This window comes from Schistocerca americana, chromosome 1, assembly GCF_021461395.2.
Source record: "Schistocerca americana isolate TAMUIC-IGC-003095 chromosome 1, iqSchAmer2.1, whole genome shotgun sequence".
NCBI lineage: Eukaryota > Metazoa > Arthropoda > Insecta > Orthoptera > Acrididae > Schistocerca > Schistocerca americana.
In genome coordinates this window covers 1104513052-1104531398 of record NC_060119.1, presented here as the reverse complement: position 1 = coordinate 1104531398, position 18347 = coordinate 1104513052, and the positions used below count along the sequence as shown (strand labels likewise).

The following is an 18347-nucleotide window of genomic DNA, read 5'->3' as shown; positions in this document are numbered from 1 at the left end:
ATACACATGTTTTGTGCTGCCCATTATTACTCTACATTCACTTTGGGACATGCAGTTATAGTTTTTACAGTCTTTTAAAACTTCTGTCAGACCCACTCCATGTTTCACAACACTTGTAACAGAGAGATCTTGCTGGAGGCAAAGAATACCCGCAACTCCTCTTCCGTGGCTGTCAGCAAGCAAAACTGTAGGCCTATTAAAGTTTATTTTCGTCATTTTATTTGCATCGTCATGGCAGTTACGTTTTTCTGACATTTTGCGTTTACTACCCACCAATTCAGATAAGTAATCTTGGTACAGGTTGCCAGAATCGTCATTATTAACTTCACAATCTGTAATGAGGCACCAAAATCTGTTTCTTAATGGAACTTTAAAATCGTTTGAAGCAGATTTAGGTTTTGCACACTCCTTTGGTTCATTTTGCTCCTGAAATTGTCTGAGTTCTTCAAGTGGTGGATCAGATAGGCTTTTAACCATTTTTTCCAACAACTGAACATGTTCTCTTGTTGCTTTCAGTTCATTCTGCTGTGTTTCTAATACTATAAGTTCACGATTTGCATGGTACATTTCAGTTGCGGCCAAATGTCCATTACAGTTTGTTCCACAAGCACATGAAAGGTTTTCTTGATTTATTTTCGCGAAGCAATCTGAGTGATACCATGTATGCATCACCGAGCATGTTCTAATACCACTTGACACAATTTTGTCACATAATATGCACCTTAAAGATGCTAAATACTCGCAATTTATGGAGTGATTTACTACCACATCTACACTCACCGCCATCTTAACTATAGTTTCAAATGTTGCAATAAAGTGAATTTATTAAACCCACAACACATCTTACAGTAATATCTTTAGTGATCTAGGGATTCTTACAATTATTCTGACAATACTTTGTAATGGTATCTATGTCTACACTTTGCAACCACTATGAAGTGGATTTGTAGTTAATGACAAGAGTGAATTAATTATGAACTGTGTAATTCAAAACCACAATGCTAGACGGGGTTGGGGTGGGGGGGGGGGGGGGGGGGGGGAACCTTCCATGTAGACCACACTTTACTGTGTAGGGTTAGAAAGGAATTTTACATTTTTGTTGCTATAGTTTATAATAGGTTACCAGCAAACATCAGGTAGGAGATTGTAAATTCCCACTCCTAAAATTTATCAGACAATTTGGACTCAGGAAAATAAATTTCACATGACTTTAATGTTTATATTAAACATGCGTTTACTCTGCCAGTATACAAACAGCTGATTATGTTCTTTGTAAACTTCTAAACGCTTTGTTCCAAGTATTAAATAAAAACAGCAGCTGAGTAAAGTTAGTGTAGCAATGTCTTTTTTCAGTCCTGCTGTTTTTATCCTAATATGCATAGAAATGACGAAAGTTGTCAGTGCGAGTAGGTCAGTAGAGTTAATAATTTGTTGTTTGTATACTTTAAAGTTATAGTTTGCAGTGGTTGCTTCTGTCTGTTAATGTATAACTAGACTTCTTACTGATCCCTGAAGATTCTTAACTTCATGGTGGGATTTACAGAACATAATTTGTGAATGAATGAACGAATGAATGAATTTTCTTCTTTTTGTATTCAGCATCTGAGTTCACATAGTTGTTATCGTGAAGTAACTTGGTGCAAAGGTGGCAGAGAAATGGGTGGGTATGGCTTGGCCATATGGAACAGTCTTCATTCCATTTGGACAACACTGGAAACTAACAACAACAATTCATTCTCTCACAGAAATGGCCATCCATTTGTACATATTTTGTTAACATTACCATATATTGCAGCAATTTCTCGAGTGAAGGTATTTTCCTGAAACTGAATGTGGCTGTGGACCCAAGCTTGAAAAATATAATTATTACAGCAATACTGATGGCATCTTTACTGAAATTACAAATCTCTAGAATATGGCTAATATTGCATTGGTCAAGATTGTGGAAGTGAATAAGCCTTGTATCGTTTCAGAGAAAACTGGCTGAGATGATAGGAAAATCTTTAAGGGGGTGGGGGTGGGGGGACACTGAAACTCATTATTGGAGTACCTCTTTTTTAGGCTAAGATCAGTCTCCAATGATTCAACATAGAATTAAATTAAGCTTAATGAGAAGCACAGACAGGAAGATTCTAGACATGTTAAAATATCACAAGATTTTCATAAAATTACAATAAAGGACAATGTTAATATGTCATAAAGTTCTCATAAATGCACAGTGAAAAATAAGATTCTAAAAGATTTAGAAACTGAGGGTGGAATGGATGTACTACACCTGTTTGAATATTATATAGTCACAAATGTGGAAAAGGTAAATGTATGTGGATACAGGCCTTCAACATGTGTAAGTAGAGACACTATGGAGAGGGGAGGAGTTGCCATATATGTTAAAATTTATCATAGTGTGAAAAATTTAGAAAATAAAAAAATTTTTGAATAGAGCAACATAGAGAAGCATATGCACGTGATCTTAAACCAAATAATGGTACTTTTATAATTGTAGCTGTGTATAGGTCCCCATTAGAAAATATTCAGCTATTTTTGAAAAACTTGCATTCTTTGTTGTGATATCTGTCAGAGGGAGGGGAGTAAATTATTGTTTGTGGGGATTTAAATGTAGATTTTCTGAAAGATTCTGATGGAAACCTTGACCTTGAAGTGTTACTTGCTTTTTTAATTTGACACCAATTTGGTTTTCCTACTCAGGCAGTACAGGAAAGCAGCGCACTGATAAATAATGTTTTTATAGACAAAGATAAATTTAATCAAACAAAAACTTTTCCTGTTAAGAATGGTCAGTCTGGTCATGATGCAATGCTAGTTACCATATACGAAATAGTTCCATACAGAAATGTGAAACAGTCCTTCAAAATAGTGTGTTCAGTTAATTATATAACAATTGGAAATTTTATGGAAAGCTGTGGTGTCACCGCCAGACACCACACTTGCTAGGTGGTAGCCTTTAAATCGGCCGCAGTCCATTAGTATACGCCGGACTCGCGTGTCGCCACTGTCAGTAATCGCAGACCGAGCGCCGCCACACGGCGGGTCTAGAGAGACTTACTAGCACTCGCCCCAGTTGTACAGCTGACTTAGCCAAAGATGGATCACTGACAACTACGCTCTCATTTGCCGAGACGATAGTTAGCATAGCCTTCAGCTATGTCAATTGCTACGACCTAGCAAGGCGCCATAGCATTTGATAATTAATATTGTGAAGCTTGTACAGTAACGAGAGGTGTTCTGCAATTGTGGATTAAAGTTAAGTATTCTAACAACTACGTACTTTATTTGCTAGACTCAAATCCTTTAACTGTTCCAGACCTCACGCTAATCTGCGTGAGCTTAGAAGTGTGCATTTCGGCCTCCTCTAGCAACACAGTGTTGGCTCTTCTGCCAACACTTCAAAAGCTTGCAACAGTTAGACTGGGATGAGGTTATAACACTATCACTGCACCATTTTGCTATGTCAGCATCTAGATAATATGCAAGTTTGGTATTTGCATACAGTATAATGTTACCCTCTGGGACGATTTTTACAAATTTAACCATGAAATGCCTAAAGGATTTTTGCTTATCAGACTTGAAATTAAAGTTATGTAAAACAACAGAAAGTGTCAGATCAAATTTAGATAATTTTTTTAACTAATCAAATTTATTCAAATGAAAAGGAATATGGTCACCAGCCTAAGTAGGCATAGAAATGTGAAACATTTCTTTTAAAGGAAAGTAAATAGTTTTGGTGGAAAAACACCACCTGCATCTATATCTACATCTACATCCATACTCCACAAGCCACCTGACAGTGTGTGGCAAAAGGTACTTTGAGTACCTCTGTTGGTTCTCCCTTCTATTCCAGTCTCCTTTCCTACGAAAGTGCAATGAATGCTATCACAAACAGAAAAATGTTATAGTGGATAAAAGCAGTTATTGTGAGATATTCGAGATCTCACAAACACAAATGACACTTTAACACTCATCAACAGTAAATACTTTGCCAAACCTGAATTATTTCATCATCACAGCAATTGCAATTCATTACTAAACTAGAAATGGACATGGGCCTCGTCTTATTTCATCAGACATTTTCTACACAGCACAAATTTAATTAAAATTCACTTGCATTAAGATTCACAATTCCTCAGTAAGAAATGTTGTAACTGTTTTTGTGAACAAGGACACTCATAGTAGATTTACCTTCAGTAATAAAAACAGTAAGTAGGGGGCTCCCAATCTGATATTACACTTTTTATCACACAATGTGCACAAAACTCAACATAAACTTTAAAAGCAGTTGGTATATTGATTAATCTAGTAACTTAAGCATTTTGAACAACTTTCAGTGGGGAAAGCCCTTAATATTGACTGCTATTATAAAACTAACTGGACACACTTTCTGAAGCAAATTAAAATCAGTAAACTTTGGTAATACTCTTTCATAAATTTGACTCACCTTATATGCCTTTTCAACAGTTAATGCAGTAAATATTTTTGCCAGATACTGAATTTCAAATCTACTTTTGAAAACATTTACTTTAACTAACTTCAACATAACTTGTTAACTGTTTGTCATCAGCACAATCATTGATAGCCAGCATTTAAGCAAATAATCATTAAAACCACAAAAACTTTAAACTGAAGCAGTTCAATTACTAGGGAGGCTTTCATGAAAGCAACACTTACTTCCTCCCTCAACTTCAACAAAATCTGCAGTAATTTTAGGCAACTTTTTGCACTCAATTTCAAGCAAAAGTAATCAAACACTTGTTTTTGATTATCAGTTCTCATACTCAGGGCACTTCGAAATCATTGTTCAAAAGGAGAGGATCCTAAGAGGTATCATGATAGGAAACAATTCAAGGTAGGTACATGAATTTAACATGAATTAGCTTATATTTTCATGTACTAGATGTGCCTTTCCTCCTCTCTGATGAAGTGGTTGTGCAAGGCTGGTGGCAAGTACATAAAAACAGGTGGACTTTCCATTGGAAGTGATGTGCTCTGTTATTTTCTTCTTGGTGATGATCATCAGCTTTTATGGGATTTTCCAGCAACAGAGCAATGTATTAGAGCCATTCATCCACCCGAGGCTTTTCCATAAAATCTCCAAGCACTGAACGCCTCACTCAGCACCTGCACAATGCACCTTCAAATTACTAGCTGCCGACTGTTTGGTTGCTAGTCTCTGACTGTATTGTTCCACCTTTTCCCTTGCACCAACCTCATTTTGCGTGCGCTAACTCACTTTCATTCCAGAGGGGAAGCTTACCAAGTTTTCATTTATACAATTGAAAAGTCCTAAGTGTTAATAAGCATATACATAGTTGTATATCAATACCTTTCACAAAATCCTTTCATTTACACATATTAGTAAATCAACAAAAAATTACATATAATCAAAGTCTTCCTCCTCCAAATGATGAAAAGTATTCTAACAGTGAAGAGAAAATACAGTGAATATCATTCTACATTTTAACAGCATATCAAAGATTACGTACTGAAGAAAACATACTTTATATAAAGCATAATTAATCAGAAAAAAATATTTAGGATCTTAACTGTGGTGTTACAAGGCGTAGGGGGAACTTGATGCTAATTTAAAATTTAACGTATTTTGTGATACCTTTGTCAGTACACCTGAAAACAGTTTCTCTAAGAAAAATATAATTATAAGAAACCATCTAAAAGACCATGGCTTAATAAAGGGATACAAATATCTTATAAACAGGAAAGGGAAATGTATCTTATAGCTATAAAGAATAATGATACAGAAACAGTCAAACACTAAAAAAACTACTACACTGTATTAAGAAAAGTTATTAAAAAGTCCAGAAGTATGTGCATTATGTCTGAGATTAGCACCTCTGATAACAAAATTAAACAATTTGGAATATTGTTATAAGGGAAACAGGACAACCGAGAGTGCACAAAGACTGTATTTCTATCAAACTCAGTGAAAATAATAGGGAAACATTCCACGTGGGAAAAATATATTTAAAAACAAAGATGATGTGACTTAGCATATGAAAGCACTGGCAGGTCGATAGAAACACAAACAGACACATACATACACACAAAATTCTAGCTTTTGCAACCAACGGTTGCTTCGTCAGGAAAGAGGGAAGGAGAGGGAAAGACGAAAGGATGTGGGTTTTAAAGGAGAGGGTAAGGAGTCATTCCAATCCCAGGAGCGGAAAGACTTACCTTGTGGGGAAAAAAGGATGGGTATACACTCATACACACACATATCTATCCACACATATACAGACACAAGCAGACATATGCGTAGCAAGAGTATCAGTTTCTCCAGAAGCTCCACAAACACATCTTCATTGTGTTTTTTTGGGAGGGGGAGGGGGGCGGGGCGGGGGGGGGGGGGGTTGGGTACTGATGCTATTATAATTTACTGGTTTGGCAACGTTATGGCTGCAGCTTCAGATTTTGCTTCTATGCACAATCCACTTACTTCTATAACTTCATAGATTAGGTTCACACTATTTTTAACATACACAGATACACCACCATGTTTAATAGTTGTTCTACAGTAGCTGCTTGCCAATTCATATCCAAATGGTACACTTAATTTTAATTCCTCATTGCTAAGCCAGTGTTCATTTATTGAAATAACAGTACAGTTTAGATTTTCCAGCCAATACTGAAGTTCATTAACTTTGTTTTTAAGAGACTGCACATTAATATGTAAGAACATTATCTAAACCAATTTATTCTGTTCATTAGTAATTTTCTATTATTGTAAAATATATTGCACAGAGAGACTAACTTAAAATATTATGTGAAAATATTTTTAATAGTACACTCCTATTTTCAGTTTATTGGTTGATTGCTATCACTCTTGACATATTATGTTATGATTAGAACAGTCACCTTAGGTTTAATTCAATTATAAATATTATTGGAAAAAGGGAATCAGAACTTAACAAAAATTTTGTCCAGAATCTTATAGTTTGTTTGTGTTATAGTTATTTTTTAGATAAATATATCATGTGACCTCTACCTAATTCATAAGTGAAACAGTACTTTTTGCATACAGGTTTTGCAGTACCTGGTCTCATCTGGAGCTGATCTCCAGGCTAGAAATTTTATGGGTGAGACGGCACTGCACCTTGCTTCTCGCTCTCAGTCCCTAGAAACTTTTAAAATTCTGCAGCAGTCAGGTATTCCAATTGACTCTCAGGACCTCCAAGGAAAAACTGTTCTTCATCATGCTGCTGAACTTGGGGATAATCAAATGGTGAAATATCTACTAGATCAGAAATGTCTCCCTGTTGACTGCAGAGACAAGTATGGTCAGACTCCATTAATGTTAACAGCAGAGTTTCCAAGAAGTGAGGTGTGTATGTTGATGATACTATTATTCCTCCAGATCACTTCTCATACGGAATAAACAATATATATCAACAGCTGCTTTGTATTTGCTAACTTATGGTACTAACTATAGCATGCTCCAGTGACTTTTTGTCATTTTCCTGAAAAGTGAAGAAACAGCTAAGTAGGCCCACACTGTTAAAATATTAAGCAAGTTGAAGTAATAACAATGACATTATATATATATATATATATATATATATATATATATATATATATATATATATATATATATGTCTAAAAAGAAAGATGATGAAACTTACCAAACAAAAGCGCTGGCAGGTCGATAGACACACAAACAAACACAAACATACACACAAAATTCTAGCTTTCGCAACCAATGGTTGCCTCGTCAGGAAAGAGGAAAGGAGAAGGAAAGACAAAAGGATATGGGTTTTAAGGGAGAGGGTAAGGAGTCATTCCAATCCCGGGAGCGGAAAGACTTACCTTAGGGGGAAAAAAAGGCAGGTATACACTCGCACACACACACATATCCATCCACACATACACAGACACAAGCAGACATTTGTAAAGGCAAAGAGTTTGGGCAGAGATGTCAGTCGGGGCAGATGTACAGATGCAAAGATGAAGTTGAAAGACAGGTGAGGTATGAGCGGCGGCAAATTGAAATTAGAAATTAGCGGAGATTGAGGCCTGGGGGATAGCGAGAAGAAAGGATATGCTGAAGGGCAAGTTCCCATCTCCGGAGTTCTGACAGGTTGGTGTTAGTGGGAAGTATCCAGATAACCCGGACGGTGTAACACTGTGCCAAGATGTGCTGGCCGTGCACCAAGGCATGTTTAGCCACAGGGTGATCCTCATTACCAACAAACACTGTCTGCCTGTGTCCATTCATGCGAATGGACAGTTTGTTGCTGGTCATTCCCACATAGAACGCTTCACAGTGTAGGCAGGTCAGTTGGTAAATCGCGTGGGTGCTTTCACACGTGGCTCTGCCTTTGATCGTGTACACCTTCCGGGTTACAGGACTGGAATAGGTGGTGGTGGGAGGGTGCATGGGACAGGTTTTACACCGGGGGCGGTTACAGGGGTAGGAGCCAGAGGGTAGGGAAGGTGGTTTGGGGATTTCATAGGGATGAACTAAGAGGTTGCGAAGGTTAGGTGGACGGCGGAAAGACACTCTTGGTGGAGTGGGGAGGATTTCATGAAGGATGGATCTCATTTCAGGGCAGGATTTGAGGAAGTCGTATCCCTGCTGGAGAGCCACATTCAGAATCTGATCCAGTCCCGGAAAGTATCCCGTCACAAGTGGGGCACTTTTGGGGTTCTTCTGTGGAAGGTTCCGGGTTTGAGGAGATGAGGATGTGGCTCTGGTTATTTGCTTCTGTACCAGGTCGGGAGGGTAGTTACGGGATGCAAAAGCTGTTTTCAGGTTGTTGGTGTAATGGTTCAAGGATTCCGGACTGGAGCAGATTCGTTTGCCACGAAGACCAAGGCTGTAGGGAAGGGACCGTTTGATGTGGAATGGGTGGCAGCTGTCATAATGGAGGTACTGTTGCTTGTTGGTGGGTTTAATGTGGACGGACATGTGAAGCTGGCCATTGGACAGGTGGAGGTCAACGTCAAGGAAAGTGGCATGGGATCTGGAGTAGGACCAGGTGAATCTGATGGAACCAAAGGAGTTAAGGTTGGAGAGGAAATTCTGGAGTTCTTCTTCACTGTGAGTCCAGATCACGAAAATGTCATCAATAAATCTGTACCAAACTTCGGGTTGGCAGGCCTGGGTAACCAGGAAGGCTTCCTCTAAGCGACCCATGAATAGGTTGGCATACGAGGGGGCCATCCTGGTACCCATGGCTGTTCCCTTTAATTGTTGGTATGTCTGGCCTTCAAAAGTGAAGAAGTTGTGGGTCAGGATGAAGCTGGCTAAGGTAATGAGGAAAGAGGTTTTAGGTAGGGCGGCAGGTGATTTCCCAAAATTCACAAACCCAATCATCCCGGCCGTCCCATTGTAGCTGGTTACCAAGCCCCCACCGAACGCATCTCTGCCTACGTAGATCAACACCTTCTACCCATTACATGCAGTCTCCCATCCTTCATCAAAGACACCAACCACTTTCTCAAACGCCTGGAATCCCTACCCAGTCTGTTACCCCCGGAAACCATCCTTGTAACCATTGATGCCACTTCCTTATACACAAATATTCCGCATGTCCAGGGCCTCGCTGCGATGGAGCACTTCCTTTCACGCCGATCACCTGCCGCCCTACCTAAAACCTCTTTCCTCATTACCTTAGCCAGCTTCATCCTGGACGTGCAGACCGCGTGAGACGACGCTTCATCCAGTCCCAAACATGCTCAATGGGGGACAGATCCGGAGATCTTGCTGGCCAGGGTAGTTGACTTACACCTTCTAGAGCACGTTGGGTGGCACGGGATACATGCGGACGTGCATTGTCCTGTTGGAACAGCAAGTTCCCTTGCCAGTCTAGGAATGGTAGAACGATGGGTTCGATGACGGTTTGGATGTACCGTGCACTATTCAGTGTCCCTTCGACGATCACCAGTGGTGTACGGCCAGTGCAGGAGATCGCTCCCCACACCATGATGCCGGGTGTTGGCCCTGTGCGCCTCGGTCGTATGCAGTCCTGATTGTGGCGCTCACCTGCACGGCGCCAAACGCGCATACGACCATCATTGGCACCAAGGCAGAAGCAACTCTCATCGCTGAAGACGACACGTCTCCATTCGTCCCTCCATTCACGCCTGTCGCGACACCACTGGAGGCGGGCTGCACGATGTTGGGGCGTGAGCGGAAGACGGCCTAACGGTGTGCGGGACCGTAGCCCAGCTTCATGGAGACGGTTGCGAATGGTCGTCGCCGATACCCCAGGAGCAACAGTGTCCCTAATTTGCTGGGAAGTGGCAGTGCGGTCCCCTACGGCACTGCGTAGGATCCTACGGTCTTGGCGTGCATCCGTGTGTCGCTGCGGTCCGGTCCCAGGTCGATGGGCACGTGCACCTTCCGCCGACCACTGGCGACAACATCGATGTACTGTGGAGACCTCACGCCCCACGTGTTGAGCAATTCGGCGGTACGTCCACCCGGCCTCCCGCATGCCCACTATACGCCCTCGCTCAAAGTCCGTCAACTGCACATACGGTTCACGTCCACGCTGTCGCGGCATGCTACCAGTGTTAAAGACTGCGATGGAGCTCCGTATGCCACGGCAAACTGGCTGACACTGACGGCGTTGGTGCACAAATGCTGCGCAGCTAGCGCCATTCGACGGCCAACACCACGGTTCCTGGTGTGTCCGCTGTGCCGTGCGTGTGATCATTGCTTGTACAGCCCTCTCGCAGTGTCCGGAGCAAGTATGGTGGGTCTGACACACTGGTGTCAATGTGTTCTTTTTTCCATTTCCAGGAGTGTGTGTGTGTGTGTGTGTGTGTGTATATATATATATATATATATATATATATATATATATATATATATATATATATATAAAAACAAAGATGATGTGACTTACCGAACGAAAGCGCTGGCAGGTCGACAGACACACAAACAAACACAAACATACACACAAAATTCAAGCTTTCGCAACAAACGGTTTCTTCATCAGGAAAGAGGGAAGGAGAGGGAAAGACGAAAGGAAGTGGGTTTTAAGGGAGAGGGTAAGGAGTCATTCCAATCCCGGGAGCGGAAAGACTTACCTTAGGGGGAAAAAAGGACGGGTATACACTTGCACACACACACATATCCATCCACACATATTTTTAGCCGCTTCCCACAGGTTTTAACGTCATTATTTCTTCGTCAGACAATTGTTAGCCTCATTTTCATAATCTACCACCACAAAACCACACCTTTTAATACATTACACGCAGTTTTTTCGAAATTTTCCCGAATTTCTCCATCCTTTAACGTGTTTTGGCGGCAACACAACCACCTAACCTTTGTGCACATCGTTGTCTACCAAACCAAGTCCAACATAGCCCAGCTGTAACCAAAACCTTTTCGCCTTTTTCACACCAGATCTCCAGTTACTTTCCAGTTCACCTTTATCTCTCCCCATACATTTTTATTTTCATTTTAGCCTCATGGTACACTTTCCACCTTCTAATACCATGTCACCCTCACAACACCCCACAACGACCCCATTAGGTTTTATTTACATTCCCTCCGCAAACATGCCTTCGCCCTAGCCAGATTACGCTCCCATATTCTATTTTCTCAGGCTTGTCTGACATTTGGCATCACCCCCAAAGGCCTCACGCTTAAAGTTCCCATCTCTGGCTGCAACCCTTCCTTCCATCAGTCCCTATACCAGTTCCATACTGAACAATCCATTGCCCTCACCCACCTAATCCTTCACCTACACATCAACTTAGCCAATGAACACATCCGTCAACTCCTATCCTTAATAAAAGTCCTTAATCTTTCCTCTCCCACATCCACACTGGCTGTTCAGAGCATCCTCCTACAGGCCAACCGCAAATTAGAACAGCATGCCACCCTCCACCTCAAAAAACTATCCAAACTCCTGGTTTCCCACCTCCAGAAAGGCAAGTCACTCACCCTTCACAACCTTTCCAGCAAACCTCAACCTCCTCTCATTGCACACAAACCCAGTCTCTCCCATCTACTCAGTCTCCCACTTCCAGCTCCACTCCCTCCAAAACCTCAAAATTCCAATCAACACAATCTGGAACCACAACACCCTAATTCAGTAGTTAACCTTTCCTCCAAACCTCTCTCCCAATCCAAAACCTCTGTCCTATCCAAAAGCCTCACCTTCAGCCCCACTCCCAGATTCAACCAAACAGCCCTCGTCAAAGATTTACTGTCCTACTCTCGTACTCTCTGCTGGAAATATCACTTTGCCATGAAGAAAAATGATCCTAATCCTACTCCCAATGATCCAACGCCCCAGGACACTATCCAAATTGAACCCTGCCTGGAACAGTTCCGTCCTCCGTCGCAGCGGGACCCACCTACTCTTCCTCAAAATCACCCTCTCCAAACCTTCCAGGAATTTCTGACTTCCAGCCTTGCATCTCAGTCCTTCTTAAAAAACCTTAATCCTACTCCCAACATCACCACTGCTGAAGCCCAGGCTATCCGTGATCTGAAGGCTGACCGATCCATCGTCATTCTTCCGGCGGACAAGGGTTCGACGACCGTGATACTTGATCATCGGGTGTATGTGGCTGAGGGACTGCGTCAACTTTCAGGCAACACCACATAAAACGTTTGCCAGGGTAATCCCATTCCCGATGTCCAGGCGGAGCTTCAAGGAATCCTCAGAATCTTAGGCCCCCTGCAAAACCTTTCACCTGACTCCATCAACCTCCTGACCCCACCGACACCCCACACCCTTACCTTCTACCTTCTTCCTAAAATTCACAAACCCAATCATCCCAGCCGCCCCAGTGTAGCTGGTTACCAAGCCCCCACAGAACGTATCTTTGCCTACGTAGATCAACACCTTCAACCCATTACATGCAGTCCCCCATCCTTCATCAAAGACACCAACCAGTTTCTCGAATGCCTGGAATCCTTACCCAATCTGTTACCCCCGGAAACCATCCTTGTAACCATCGATGCCACTTCCTTATACACAAATATTCCGTACGTCCAGGGCCTTGCTGCGATGGAGCATTTCCTTTCACGCCGATCACCTGCCACCCTACCTGAAACCTCTTTCCTCATTACCTTAGCCAGCTTCATCCTGACCCACAACTTCTTCACTTTTGAAGGCCAGACATACCAACAATTAAAGGGAACAGCCATGGGTACCAGGATAACCCCCTCGGACGCCAACCTATTCATGGGTCGCCTAGAGGAAGCCTTCTTGGTTACCCAAGCCTGCCAACCCAAAGTTTGGTACAGATTTATTGATGACATCTTCATGATCTGGACTCACAGTGAAGAAGAACTCCAGAATTTCCTCTCCAACCTCAACTCCTTTGGTTCCATCAGATTCACCTGGTCCTACTCCAAATCCCACGCCACTTTCCTCGACGTTGACCTCCATCTGTCCAATGGCCAGCTTCACACGTCCGTGCACATCAAACCCACCAACAAGCAACAGTACCTGCATTATGAAAGCTAACACCCATTCCACATCAAACGGTCCCTTCCCTACAGCCTAGGTCTTCGTGGCAAACGAATCTGCTCCAGTCCGGAATCCCTGAACCATTACACCAACAACCTGACAACAGCTTTCGCATCCCGTAACTACCCTCCCGACCTGGTACAGAAGCAAATAACCAGAGCCACTTCCTCATCCCCTCAAACCCAGAACCTCCCACAGAAGAACCACAAAAGTGCCCCACTTGTGACAGGATACTTTCCGGGACTGGATCAGACTCTGAATGTGGCTCTCCAGCAGGGATACGACTTCCTCTAATCCTGCCCTGAAATGAGATCCATCCTTCATGAAATCCTCCCCACTCCACCAAGAGTGTCTCTCAGCCGTCCACCTAGCCTTCGTAACCTCTTAGTTCATCCCTATGAAATCCCCAAACCACCTTCCCTACCCTCTGGCTCCTATCCTTGTAACGGCCCCCGGTGTAAAACCTGTCCCATGCACCCTCCCACCACCACCTACTCCAGTCCTGTAACCCGGAAGGTGTACACGATCAAAGGCAGAGCCACGTGTGAAAGCACCCACGTGATTTACCAACTGACCTGCCTACACTGTGATGCATTCTATGTGGTAATGACCAGCAACAAACTGTCCATTCATGCGATGTCAGAGATCTCTGCCCAAACTCTTTGCCTTTACAAATGTCTGCTTGTGTCTGTGTATGTGCGGGTAGATATGTGTGTGTGTGTGTGTGTGTGTGTGTGTGTGTGTGTGTGTGTGTGCGAGTGTATATCTGTCCTCTTTTCCCCCTAAGGTAAGTCTTTCCGCTCCCGGGATTGGAATGACTCCTTACCCTCTCCCTTAAAACCCACATCCTTTCGTCTTTCCCTCTCCTTCCCTCTTTCCTGATGAAGCAACCGTTTGTTGCGAAAGCTTGAATTTTGTGTGTTTGTTTGTGTTTGTTTGTGTGTCTATCGACCTGCCAGCGCTTTTGTTTGGTAAGTCTGATCATCTTTGTTTTTGGATATATTTTTCCCACGTGGAATGTTTCCCTCTATTATATTCATATATATATATTTACAACATATTTCCTAGAGCTCGCTCATTGACACCACAGTTATACAAACCCATGTTGCAGAAACTTGTGAGTTGAGTAAGGTAACATGTATATACACACAGTATTGCTATAATAGTATGATTGTGAATTGCATCTGTAACAAAGTAAATTACTCAAAACACTTAAAATATTACTGGCTTGCACAGTTACTATATTAAATGAATTGAAAACATTCATTGATTCACTATCCAATTTATAATAGCATACACTGCTCCTTATTTATGCTATTGCTATATCTTTATATTCTCCAGCAAATTTATTCAGTGGGCTTTGTTTAAATGATGGATGAACTTCAGAAAATATTTGATGAATGTGAATGAATCATTTATATTGTGTATGTTATAAGAAACTAGTGTGAATTTTTGATGCCATGTTTGATGCATGCATCTATGTTTTCCATTGTGTTTGATTTGAAGGTCTCTGTTAGTTTGTCCTTCCTATGAAGGGAAACATGGCTTGTATGTTGTTTTATAAACACACATAAAAAAAAGTTTTGCGTCACCTCAGTTCCGAGAGTTTCAGAACCTATACAGAAAATTGGAATGGAGATCAACATAAACATCATTTCTGCCCTTTCTATTGCTCATGAAAACCACACATTGCATGTTCTACCACCATACAGCAAGACCTTCAGAGGTTGTGGTCCATGTTGCTGTACACACTGGTACCTCTAATACCCAGTAGCATGTCTTCTTGCATTGATGCATGCCTGTATTCATTGTGGAATACTATCCACAAGTTCATCAAGCCACTGATGGTACAGAATTGTCCCACTCCTCAATGGAAATTTGGCATAGATCCCTTAGAGTGGTTAGTGGGTCACATCATTCACAAACAGTCCTTTTCAATCCGTCCTAGGCCTGTTCGATAGGGTTCATGTCTGGAGCACATGCTGGCCAACCTAGTTGAGCGATGTCGTTATCCTGAAGGAGGTCATTCACAAGATGTGCATGATGGGGGCATGAATTGTTGTCCATGAAGATGAATGCCTTGCCAATATGCTGCCAATATGGTTGCACTATCGGTCGGAGGGCGGCATTCACGTATTGTACAATGATAACGGTGAATTCCGTGACCACCAGTGGTGTACGTCGGCCCAACGTAAAGCCGCCCCAAAACAGCAGGGAACCTCCACCTTGCTGCACTTGCTGGACAGTGTATCTAAGGCATTTAGCCTGACTGGGTTGCCTCCAAACATGTCTCCGATGATTGTCTGTTTGAAGGCATATGCGACACTCATCGGTAAAGAGAACATGATGCCAATCCTGAGCGGTTCATTCGGCATGTTGTTACGCCCATCTTTACCATGCTGCTTGGTGTTGTGGTTGCAAAGATGGCCCTGACCTTGGACATCAGCAGTGAAGTTGCACATCATGCAGCCCATTGTGCATAGTTTGAATCATAGCAAGATTTCCTGTGGCTGCACTAAAAGCATTATTCAGTGTGGTAGCATTGCTGTCAGGGTTCCTCTGAGCCATAATCTGTAGATAGTGGTCATCCAATGCAATTGTAGCCCTTGGGCAGCCTGAGTGAGGCATGTCATTGACAGTCTCTGTCTCTCTGTATCTCCTCCATGTCCAAACAACACCGCTTTGGTTCATCCCGAGACACCTGGACACTTCCCTTGTTGAGAGGCCTTCCAGGCACGAAGTAAAAATGCAGACGTGATCAAACCACAGCATTGACTGTCTAGGCGTGGTTGAACTACAGACAACACGAGCCATGTACCTCCGTCCTGGTGAAATGACTTGAACTGTTCGGCTGTTGGACCCCCTCCGTCTAATAGGTGCTGTTCATGCATAGTTGTTTACATCTTTGGGTGGGTTTAGTGACATATCTGAGCAGTCAAAGGGACTGTGTCTGTGATACAATTCCACTGTCAATGTCTGTCTTCAGGAGTTCTGGAAACTGGGGTGATGCAAAACTTTTTTGATGTGTGTATATGCTTCTCCATATAGATTTTGTTTGAATATTTTCCCTGAAAATTGCTCTTCCGGTGATGGAAGTGTTTTAAACTTTTTTTGCAACAACAGTAGTCATCATATTATAAGGTGTTTTGATGAGGGACAAAGGAGGGAACAGAGGAGAAAAGTTTACATGTTCATTAAAATGGAAATAAAATATCTTATTTGTATAAAAAGAAAAAAATTCCTCGAGGAGACAGTACTTGCCTTCTAGAAGCTATATTATAATTACTATTGGTAAACACAAATAAAAGTAGAAAACGATTTTATACAGTTTGTACCTTCCAGAGAGAGGAAAGAGGGATAAGATGGTCCCTCAGACACTAGGTTGGAAGCAACCTTCCTTATGTGGTACCAAAGGAAGACAAGGATGAAGAAGGAGGAGGCATTAGAGAGAGAAAGCAGTCAAAAATATACAGTGTACAATGAGGTGCTCCCTGCCAACTACAGTTCAGAGATAACAGAAGTCCAATATAGAGACTGGGAAACATGAAGATAAAACACATAAAAGATCACAAAAGTGAAGCTGAGTAACTAAATAACGAAATACTGCAAAAACACTATAAATGTACATAATTATATACTAAACAAGTGCTACAAAGAAATCTGGGGAATACATTAATGAGACTGAGTACGAGTAGGTGGCAGAATGTAAGGATATGTTGGAGGAAAAATTTTTCAGTACTGGATTTCAGGGAAACTGGTACCAGGTAGGAGGATCTCTTTCTCATCTATAATCAGTGTGCTCTTTGGTCTGTGCTACCCGAGGTGGTTATTTGTAAATACTTTAGGAGTAAAAGAGACCACTCACCAAAAAGGCAGAAGCATTGAGTCATTGACAGGTGCACACAAGAAAAGGAGACAACATGCTAGCTTTCAGAGTAATCCTTTTTTGGGCTAGAAAACCAACAGGCACGTAAAACACAGAAATACACACATATCTGTGCCTCTACATGGCACTGGTTGGATGCACAATGACAGTGCTGCATTTTGGCTGGTGGACTAGATTGGTATGGGGTATGTGTTTGGCGAGGCATCCAACCGGCACCATGTAGGGACTTAGGTGTGTGTGTGTGTGTGTGTGTGTGTGTGTGTGTGTTTATGTTCTACCAGAACTTTCCTACAAAATTGTATCAAGGTGATTATTTGTTGGTCTGTGTGCAGCATCTACATTATTTTTTATCATTCCTGCATCCTGAGTGTTGCTGTACACTTCCAACATTTTGACATCTTCCTCATTTCTTTATTAATCTCACTAACTGATCTCTTATTCATACCTATGTCTGTTGTACACTTTTCAGTCCTATTCTTTCTACTGCTTTTGTTCCACCTGGTTTAAGGTAATTTCATTAGTTTTCCACTCCTTTATGACTTGTTATTCATTTTGTTTTCATATGGTTTCCATGGCAGTCTTGAGATTTTGGTCTATTCAACTTGTGTAGGTTCAGACATTTCAACTACATACTTCTTAAATAAGTCTTGCATTCACTGACTGTTTTCCTGAAACTAGTGTTTTAACAAAATGTAGTCCATTTGATATCTTCCATAATTATGTTGCATAATTCATGATGACTTCTTACACAATGTGTTCTTGAAATGTGTTTTGAGAATGATGGACTTTTGTGCAGCACTTAATTCATTTAATCTTACTATTCTATTATTTTATGCGTAGAGGGCAAGTTTTCTGTATGTTTTCTGTTCCCTTCATTCAATAATGGCTGGAATCTTATCTTCTGTTAGGATTAAATTTTCATCACCACTAAAATATTTTGTGAGTTCATTAATGCAGTCATAGGATTCTTCAGTTTCACTATCATCCACATC

General features: G+C 41.7%; 1 protein-coding gene across 1 annotated transcript in view; it reads left to right on the top strand.

Annotated features, from left to right (window-relative positions):
• The window catches only part of LOC124618131 (serine/threonine-protein phosphatase 6 regulatory ankyrin repeat subunit C-like), a 278501-nt gene that overhangs the window by 53648 nt on the left and 206506 nt on the right, over positions 1 to 18347 (top strand). The window contains exon 4 of the mRNA XM_047145320.1: positions 7052 to 7351. Within this exon, the coding sequence (XP_047001276.1) occupies positions 7052 to 7351 (300 nt within the window). The remainder of the gene's footprint in view (positions 1 to 7051; positions 7352 to 18347) is intronic.